This window comes from Oryzias latipes, chromosome 12, assembly GCF_002234675.1.
Source record: "Oryzias latipes chromosome 12, ASM223467v1".
Lineage (NCBI taxonomy): Eukaryota > Metazoa > Chordata > Actinopteri > Beloniformes > Adrianichthyidae > Oryzias > Oryzias latipes.
Window position 1 is genome coordinate 14,551,269 of NC_019870.2, and position 10,220 is coordinate 14,561,488.

At 37.9% G+C, this 10,220-nt stretch overlaps 1 protein-coding gene across 6 annotated transcripts; it reads left to right on the forward strand.

The window, feature by feature from the left end:
- The first annotated feature begins 7,017 nt into the window (after positions 1-7,017).
- LOC101173157 lies at positions 7,018-10,013 on the forward strand. 6 transcript variants are annotated; one of them, XM_004074810.3, is made up of 12 exons: positions 7,018-7,151; positions 7,303-7,356; positions 7,446-7,472; positions 7,730-7,780; positions 7,914-7,949; positions 8,034-8,054; positions 8,129-8,164; positions 8,418-8,486; positions 8,615-8,641; positions 8,842-8,877; positions 8,954-8,986; positions 9,915-10,013. In XM_004074810.3, exons 1-12 carry the CDS (start codon positions 7,106-7,108, stop codon positions 9,926-9,928), a joined length of 450 nt encoding a protein of 149 aa, XP_004074858.1. In that variant the 5' UTR covers positions 7,018-7,105; the 3' UTR covers positions 9,929-10,013. The 6 variants fall into 6 exon arrangements, with proteins under 6 accessions (XP_004074858.1, XP_011480159.1, XP_004074859.1 ...); XM_011481857.2 differs by having other exon boundaries at positions 8,448-8,486; XM_004074811.3 differs by having other exon boundaries at positions 8,451-8,486.
- Positions 10,014-10,220: the final 207 nt, after the last annotated feature.

The window sequence follows — 10,220 nt, forward strand, 5'->3', positions numbered from 1 at the left end:
CTGTGTATTCTTATTTTTTTTCCTGCTACATCTCATAGCACTACAATATAACATCAAAAAAAATGTAAAAATGTACTTTTATGTTTTTTTTTTGGTGAAATTATTTTTTTATTCTTTTATTAGGTTGTCTAACAACATTAGAAAACTATTTAGACTTAATGACAGTGACAAAAATTCTATTTTGTAAATATTTCCACTTTTACATGACCAGTACATTTCTTGCAGGGTATCTGGTATCGGTTTCACAGCGATATCCACCCCCATCAGAAATCAGAAGGTCCTGTTTATTTGACCAAAAAAAAATTAAATCACATCCTGCATGTGTATCTTCCCTTCTACTGTAATAACATTTAATGTGAAAACCCTGTTAAATTGAGGAAACACTGACAATTTTCAGTGAAAATATTACAGACTGTCAGATAAAATAAATAATTGTCCTAAAAGAAACCAATAACTGAAATGATGCATATTTAACTCATTTGCATAATGAGTTTTTATTCTTTTGTTCATAAGAAATATTATATACATGCTTTGTAGCCTGAGGCTTTTTCTGTATCAAAACTGTCAGCAAAGGGAGGTGAAAACACATTCATGTGTGGGGAGTAGTGTTTGCAATTCAGCCTCTGGGTGGCAGCAGAGGACAGCTTAGAAAAAAAGATCCAAAATTACTTTTGAATTAGTTTTCAATTAACCCTTGTGCTGTCCTAGGCACTTTGACATTGGGAGTGAGGTCATCTAGACCCCAAGAGACAGTGCGCTGACCTTTTTTTTAATGATTTGTGATCTTCACTGGTTTCAATGGATTACATGAAATCCTCTTCACCTTTATCCACCTTTGTCATGGTAGGGAGAACACGTCAATGGTCATCTTGACCCCATAGGATAGCACAAGGGTTAAGATATTAATCAAAAAATCTGCCTTTGAATAGCTTACCTTGCAGTGGGTTGTAGAGACTGGCAGACCAATATTAGAAGCAACCACTACAGTCAAGGCTGAAGCCAGTTCAATGCTGAAACCACTGCAGGGAGGAGACAAAGTAACATGTTTGTCTGTGAAAACTGAGCAGTGTTGTTTTTGTGACTAAGACAGTTGTGTGTTTATGTCTGTACCTTGAGGGAGTGATGGGTGTGAGGTCCTTGCCCATAGTCTGGATGACTCTGCGACCCCATACCCAGAGTCCAACACAGATGCCTACACCACCGTACAGCAGAAGCCATATGGGTGTAGGTTGAGTTGACATCACGTCGCCTGTTGAGTAAACCAACCACAGGGCCACCAATGGTCCAATGGCATTACTGCAGAGGAAATCATCCAATTAAAAGCTGCCATAGACACCTTTTATTTTAATCAAACATGGGGGTTCAAACAAAGTTCCCACCTCACATCGTTCCCTCCGTGTGCAAAGGATCCAAAGCAGGCGGTGAGAATTTGGAGGAACTGAAACAGAGTGGAGACCTCTGGCTTGTCCTCATCAAGTTTATCATCTAGAGAACTTTGGCTGCTTTTCACACCGTCTAGTGTCACATAATTCAGAATTCCTTCCACAGTTCTCTCCTCTGTCACTTCGTTACAGCAGGCGGTGTAACTATTCACATGCTTATCACATGCTTACGTATATTATCCTAATCACCTGACCTTGGGGCTTTATCACCATCTTGTCCACCACAGATGTACATTTCTAAATGTTCTGTACCTGTGTTCAAACCAATGGCAGCTACAGTGTGTGAAAGGTTGGTGCAGACTTGGATTGGTTTATTTTCACCATCAGCCCTGCAGCTGCAAATCTTGGTCCTTTTGTGCAGTTTGAGTGTCTTCTGTAGTTTTGGCAGTAAACATTACGGGTAATTGGACTGTTCTGGAACTGAACCTGGTTGTTTAGACTGACCTTGCTAATTGGACAAAAAAAGAAACAAAGAAAAAAACAATCCTGTGAAACCTGTTTGGTTTATGCATGTGTATCCATGTCTGAGCTCCACATTCTGAACATTCCTTAATTCCAGTTATCATAAGCAGCAGATGGAAGTATCAACTCTTTAATAATGCAATAACTTACAGTCACTCTTCTTTTTCAAGTGAGGGCAAACAAACAACCTCACTAGATGAGCAGTTACCAGAGCACAGGTCAGTGAGATCAACAGGATACCCCACCAAGGAATCCTGTCAAATTCCAGTACTAAGAGATTGTCATCAAACATGCAAAGAAAAAAAAGCATAGACTGTTGTAACCCTTGTGCTATCCTAGGCACTTTAACGTTGGGAGTTGGGTCATCTAGACCCACTAGACAGTGCGCTGAACCTTTTTTCTTCAATGATTTTTGATCTTCACTGGTGTCCATGGATTACATGAAATCTTTCCACCTTTATCCACCTTTGTCATGGTAGGGAGAACACGTCAATGTAAGGGTGGGGTCATCTAAGATAGCACAAGGGTTAAACAGGGGTGTAACGATTAATCAACCTGATCGAGTTCTATTCCTACAATCCAACCAGATTGATCTGTCTGTGGCAAGTTGTTAAAGAAACACAAGGAATCTGGAAAACTTCAGCTGCACTGTTATTTATTTCTGAGTCACACTGGTTGAATTTTTGGCTAAAGATGACCATGATCAATTTTAGGTCAGTGAATCAGATTGAATCAGGTTATGATTTGAATCGAATCGTTGTTAATTACAGCCTGTCATTACAGCCTGGGTTTTAAAACATACATAAGAACCGAACCTCATCAGTTAAACCCTTCCAGGAAATCATGTTTTAAAATAAATATAAAAAAAATGTTGGATTAAAAAAAGTACTTTAGTACTTAGAAATTAGGGGCAGAAGTTGAACTTGTGAATGAGCATAAACACAAAAATTGGTTTCTAATCTACAAAAAAAAAATAAAAATAAACAAGAATGCAAATGTGTAAAAATAATTTACTTGAAGCTAATTGTATATTCTGTAAGTTCATAAGGTCCTTGTAAGTTCTTTTCTTCAATGTTGTATGAGTTAGAGTGTTTCCACACAGCCTCTCAGAGCAGAACCCGACAGTCAGACTTCTGTCTTTGTCGTGGGTGTGTCAAACAACAAACAGTCCCAAAATTTCAGCTTTTCCAAGTTCATTTCATAAGGCACCATGCAAACGGAGTCTTTCGTGCAGCAGTCCTCCACCATAAAACCTGGGTCCAAATATGACTAAGAGATGCTCACAGCACATGAACAAATAAAACGGCCTCTGTGTAAATGGTAAACAGTCTGGGACATGTGGGAGCTGTCTGAGGGAAACGTTTATTTTCGGCTGTGGGTATGGGGCAGACATTTAGACTGGCTAGAGTGCTACTTACTTTGAGGTCTAGAGAACAGAATGGAACAGATGTTGATTCCCATGGTCAAAGCATAAAAGACCGACAGGGATTTTAAACTGTTGGGTACTGAGTCTTTCTAAAGTGAAGAAACAGCAAAAGTTCTGTAATAAACATTTCACTTTCAACCTGGTTTAACTTTCAACCTGAGTTCAATGGCCGTGTATTTTGTAAGTACAGTAGAGCCTGGAAACATGCGTAACTACACATGAACGGTAAAGTTTTGAATGCGGAACACTACGTAGACTTTTCATTGAAAGTGGCCGTTTGAACGCATGTTGCTGCAGGTGGTGTAAATGCAGGGAAGCAGATTGAGAGGCTTTGGACACATTAAGAGGAGGGACAGGGATTATGTTGGTAAAAGGTTGCTGTAGCTGCCAGGGAAAAAAAACGAGTTTTGAGGAAGACCACTTGGAGGGTTCGTGGATGTAGTGAAGAAGGACATGAAGGTGGTGGTGTTAGCAAGGAGGATGCAGCGGAGCACTTGCTGTGGAAACCTAAGCCGAGCAGCCAAAAGGCAAAGAGGAGGCTACACAGTAAGCTGGTTTCGTTTGCTGTCTACACTCAACCTCTACAGCAGGGGTGTCAAACTCATTTTCACTGAGGGCCACATCAGCACAGTGGCTGTCCTTAAAGGGCCAGAAATAACTTATAGATGTAACTAAATGTAATTAAAAATAAATGTATCTACTCCTTAATGTTAATTAATTCATTATTTTTTATAACTTTTTAATCCTTGTGCTATCTTAGATGACCCCACCCTTACATTGACGTGTTCTCCCTACCATGACAAAGGTGGATAAAGGTGGAAAGATTTCATGTAATCCATGGACACCAATGAAGATCAAGATCACAAATCATTGAAGAAAAAAGCTTCTGCGCACTGTCTAGTGGGTCTAGATGACCCAACTCCCAATGTTACAGTGCCTAGGATAGAACAAGGGTTACATTGTCAATTGCATTTGCAAATATGTTTGGTTGTTACTTCAGCATAAATCCTTTTAAATTGATTCTGTCAGGTTAGGTTATATGGACAATGTTTAAGTCCTAATGTATAGTAATCCAATATTTCAAGTCCAATTCCCCCTAGATATGGATATATACACACCAATTTTTATTTTTTATTTTAAGAAATTAAAAATTTTTATGCTTTCGCGGACCACATAAAATGACATTGCAGGCTACATTTGGCCCGCAGGCCTTGGGTTTGACACATGTGCTTTAGGGAAAGGATATTCCCAAATGCTGTATGTAGTACCTGCTGCTACTTTCATCAAACTTCTTTATAAAAATAACTGAGAGTTAGCCAGACTTGGTAATCCCAGCAGTAAATGATCATCACAGACCATGCAAAATAAAAAAACTTAGAGAGAAAGGTTGTTTAAAAAACAAGATGAACTGTTCTGTCTCCAAGTCCAGATGATCAAATTTTGCTTTTTCCCATTTATGTAAAAGCAACAGTTTTTTTAACTGATACGTCTTGAAGCAAATTTCACAATTTAGGAGCTCATCCATCACGTCCATGCAGGAGTGGAAAACAGGAAGCAACAGTCACAGCTAATCCCACATGTGCACCGGCCACAGGCATGGAGTGCAAAAGGGAGGAAGAAAGTTCCAGAATGTGTAACACTACCCGCCACCAGTGAGTAACCTGCAATAGGTCACCAAAAATCCTTCTGGGTAACCAGTCTCAACTAACTCCAGCCCTCTGTGCTCCATAAAATAATGAAAGCTTCACAAAGAATATGAGTAAACTAAAATTCTAACAAGTCCTGCTTTTGTTAGCTCACATTACGTCATCAAATTAAAAAAAAAGTAAAAATAATAATGAGTTGGGCCGTGTCTTGTTTGTCTCAGTCATCCTGCTTTCTAAACAGAGCAGTTCCTTTTTAAACGGTGGGCGTCTGCAGACGAGCATCATAAATTATAAAACGGAGGCCAAATGAACGTAATGGATCCTCTGTTCAGTCTTTTGTTATTGTGGTCTCCTTGTTTTTTAACTTCCAACCAGACTCCTCCTTTGGGGTCCTCCAAAACACAGAACTTGAACAGACAACATACTTTTTAGAACAATTGAGTAGATTTGAATAGAAACTCCATGATGTCGCTTGCTGTTGTTTTTTTGAAAAAATGCTAATCTAATTGTTGAAGTGTGCCAAAAAGTAAATCTAAATTAACAAAATTAGTATAATTTATATTAATATACGGATGTAAACAAAGAACTGTGTATGAAATGTAACAGTACAAATGCTAGCTGTTGGTATTTCCATTCATTTACATCACCAGCATTCAAATTAAACATGTATTCAGAAATACAAACAAGATTTTTCTTCTAATTTAAAATGAGAGCTTAAAATAAAGAAATAAAATGAAGAAAATCAAATAAAAACTCTGTGATGAGCTCTGGAATGTCTTAGGTTGAGGAAGTACAAATGTTTTGTGAGCAAAAGCAACAAGCACAGATGAACACAGCCTCTAACAAAAATGTGGAAGTTAAAAAACGGGTCAGAACAAGCCTTATGTAAGACCACTGAATAAGCATGACAAAGTTTTAGCTCATGTGTGCCAAAGGTGGACAGTCAAGTTCACAAAATAAATCTGAAAGGAGCAGAAAACAGTTATTTGAATGAACTTGTGTAACAGGTGTCACCAAATAAATGGATAAGTTGTTTCTGTTAAATGAATAGTTCAAATCTACTCTTCTTGAATAGAGTTAATAATCATTCTACTAAATAAATCTAATGTGACCTAAGTGTGTAATGTGTCCATTACTGCTAAAATCTCTGCATGATTATAAACAATTACACTGTTGAGAGGATGGCGTCTTCATCTTACATATCTGGGAATTCTTCTTTGTTTTTGTAATCAACGCATTCTTTATTTTTAAAATGAGTTTGATAAATCTCTGTGATTTTTTGTTGTATTGTCTATAATTAATACTTGAAATAAACCAATAAATCAAATCCAATCTTCACTTTGTTCTCCCTAGATTGAAAATGTCAAAGACTATCCCAGCTGGGTTCTTTCTGCGTGGAGTTAGCATGTTCTCCCTGTGCATGTATGGCTTTTTTGTTTTGTTTTCTGGCCACTCTGGGTTCTTCCCACAGTCCAAAAACAGGCTTTTTAGGTCAAAATGACACTCATTGTGTGAATGTGTAGCGACAGACTGGCAACCTGTCCACCTTCACCCAGCAGTAGCTGGGATAGGCTCCAGCAACAATGTGACCGCAAAAGGGATTAGACGAGTTTGAGCGATGGATGGATTTATTTCCACTTTGTTTACTTAGAAGTAATTGTCATGTCCAACTCTGTACTATCATTTTGCTGTTGTTTATGTTGAGCAGTACATTGGGGTGATTGAGAAACTATCTCACTGAGCAACATGCTAACCTACCATCCCTAACCTAGATGTGCCCGTTGATATCACCACTTCCAATTCCAAGAGGACACAAACACTGTTTTGAGCTCTCATGAACAGAGCCTGTTTTTTTTCTTCTATTTTCCTTCCATCAGACATCCCAAATAATGGCTAGTGTGACTGAGCAGAAAACAATGGGTGTCATTGAGAGACTGAATAAGGGTACGTCTGTGTCGTGTTGTGTCCCCTCAGGTAGGGGGGGGGGGACAATGGTACCAGAGCCGCCTGTCAATACAGAGCATGTGATCTGACTGTGGATTCATATAAGAGGATGCAAAGTGACAACAAAAACAAAACGCAGTGTTTGCAGCCTCCAAAATCCTTCAAAACTCAGACCAACAGCCACAATGAGATTTCTTGGTGTTTTCCTTGCTGCAGCAGCATTTCAAAGCGGTAAGTAAAACAAAATTTAACACAGAAAAACTGGTGAATGAAGGTGTGCATTGTTTTTCACATTTCCTGTCATCTTGACTAGAAAAGCATATCTGAGTGTTAAATCTTTTTTAAATGTATTTTAATCTGAACTTATTTTATTTTATTTTAGCGCTCTCAGCATCTATTCAGTCCGCATCAAATGAGGAGAAAACAACTCCATCTGGTGAGGAATCCTGTTTACAATACATTTCAGCAACAATGATGTCTTTGACACAAATGGTTACATAACTAAACGCTTCTTTATTCTTGCAGATGGGCTCACAGAGCTACAAAAAATAGGTAAATCACACTGTTTCAATAAGAGAAGGGAAATTTGTCGGCTCGTGTGCTGCTAAGACAATTTCCTGAAAAGTTTACTGAAGGTGCAAATATTTTATAAAATGAAATTTTCAAAAGTTACTTTAATTCCTTCTCAGAAAAGCTTGTAGATTAAGCCTGTCCAAATTTTTTTTTAACCATTGCTTTGACAATTTTCACCACACTTTCACTACAAAAAGAAAACAGATTTTTTTTTAACCAGCTTGTCTTTTTCTTAGACCAGATGGAATTTGAGGCTGCTCAAAAGGCAGAAGAAGCACAGATGAATGGTAAATGAATGACACAGACAGAAATTGGCATCACAAATACTGGAATTTGCACCATGTAAATACATTATTTCACATCTGAATGCAAAGTAAAAAAAACAAAAGAGAAAACAATTACCGGTATTTTCCTGTAAAGTTACAGAGGGACGGGATGAAGATGTCGAAAAAGCCAGTAAGTATTAAAAGCTGTTGATTTTTTCTAAATGGTTGATCACATAGGAATCTGTTTTGAAAAGTTTTCAACTCTATCTTACAGGTGCTGGTCAAGAAGATTCTGGTAGATTCTGACACATTTTGTGTTTTTTTCTGGAGGACTTTCCTCTGTGAAAACTTGTTTTATTGTCCCCACAGTGGAGAAGCATGTTGAAGCTGAGAATGACAGCACAGGTGTGTGAAATTATAATGGGATAACATTAAAAATAAATATATTCATTTTTTTCGTTATTTAATTAAATCAACTTTATTTGTAGAGCAAATAACTCAAGTTAGTCAAAGTGCTTCATATAAAATTATTTACCAATTTTAAAAACCAAAAGCAAGATAAAGAAAAAGAAATAACACAAACATTAAAAACACACAATTATTTTAAAAATGCTTTTTTTCTGTATTATTTAAATGTTTCATTCAAACCGGTTTTCAGGGCATCCTAACTGTGACGCTGTTTCTCCAGCAGAGGGCGCAGGGAACAATGCCGACTCTTCAACAGAGGGTAAATCAGCGGTTTCATGTTTCATTTAGAGGCCTGTAGGTGGCAGTAAAATGCAGTTCAGAGAAAGGCAAGACCAACATAGAAAATGTTTTAATTGCTGCATTTTCTGCTTTCAAATTAAAATACAGAGTCAAATTCTTGTGAAGACGCTGTGGGTGAGTCTGAGAATTTACATTATTTTAACCTATAATATATTTGACATATGAAAACTCTATTTTCTGCTCCTGCAATAAAATAAACTGATCTTCTCCTTTACTTATCATTTAACTGTTTTATGCAAAACTTTACTTTCACTATAATGTCTAAAAATATGGGAGAGAAAGAACAGTCTGATAAAATGTAAATGTCTTTGTAGAGCGTCCTGAGGTTGTGACAGAGACGACCAAGTTAGGTAAGACCAAATAAACAATTGTTATTTTGAGTCCAGTCACCTGTTCCTATCCCATATTTTCTTTTGTCTCTCACAGAGGAAACCAGCCAGACTGTACCAGCAGAAGAAGGTGAAAACCTCTGAAATACAGCATTCCCAGTATATGTTGTATAGAAAGCTAAATGAGGGAAAATGTCTATAAACTGGTTTGATCCAGTTTATACCCTAAAGGTGGTGTTTAAAATTCTTTGAGTCAGACTCACAACTACCGGTACCTGCAAGGAAAACATGTGGTGAACCTTCCTCAGCAAGACAGTGAAGTCTAAATTGTGGGTTAAGCAATAAACCAGATTGAAAAACACAGGCGGTTCGAGCCAGTCCAGGCTAGATTTTGAGAAGTGGCAGAAACTTTGAGAAACTGAGTTGTATCTGCAATAAAAAGTGTTTGGAGCGCCATTTTCAAATTTACAACCAAGCAGTTTAGATGGTTTTACAATGATTTTCAAACTGAATAAACAAGTGTTTATCTGAGGAGGAACTTGGGCGATAAGATATACAGCTTTGACCTCCAAAAGGGACTTCAGGCTTGTTTGTTAGAGTCCTCCTTGTGTGAGTTCAGATTCTAGGACAAGAAACCAGGACACTCATACAAGTCTGTCCCAAGGCGCGTTTGATTTCAGTGATACATTTGTACCCTTCCTTTCCTTTAGGATTTTTCTACGACTTGGCAGGTTGCTGGCGCTGGTGTTAGAAACACACAGCTTCAATTCTACCACTCTATTGTAAATCAATTACCTTTAACAAGGTCAAACCTGCTGTGCTTAAGGGACTAAAACAATAACACTGCAGTAATGACTAGGAAGTTCCCATCCAACAGTGAGTCACGTCACGTTTCCACCTGCAACACACCTGATTCCTCAGCCGTCTATGAGCGATTTCAGTCACATTTGTTGCGAGCATAACATGCTTTAGCACAAGGGCGTAAAGAACCGGATGGAAGGTGCCGATGGCCCATTTCTGTGTAATGGAGGCCCGTTTTCATTCTGTCGTCCTCACAGATGTGTTGGAGTGATACAATGGACAGCTGCTCTGATGCACGACATGAAACCTGAGCCGACTCAGGGTACTATTACATAAATAAAGAGATCAAATGTGAATTTTCTGTATATTTGGCTTTTTTTTAATTTAATCAATGACTTGGGAGAGCTTCTCTAGGATGTCAAATGGAAACTCCATTGAATCAAGGGGTTATCATTTAAAGGTGGAAGTTTGTGACACTTTAAAAAGGCAGACTCAATATCAGGTTGTTTTTTTTTTATTTCAATTTTTCTTCATCCACTAATGTAGAGCAGATACTGTGCATT

Excerpts from the sequence above, each read along its gene's own strand:
- LOC101173157 (XM_020707714.1), top strand. The coding sequence starts at position 7,106 with ATGAGATTTCTTGGTGTTTTCCTTGCTGCAGCAGCATTTCAAAGCG. Across the intron at positions 7,152-7,302 it reads TGCAGCAGCATTTCAAAGCG|CGCTCTCAGCATCTATTCAG; the intron begins GTAAGTAAAACA and ends ATTTTATTTTAG. Across the intron at positions 8,487-8,614 it reads TGCCGACTCTTCAACAGAGG|AGTCAAATTCTTGTGAAGAC; the intron begins GTAAATCAGCGG and ends ATTAAAATACAG.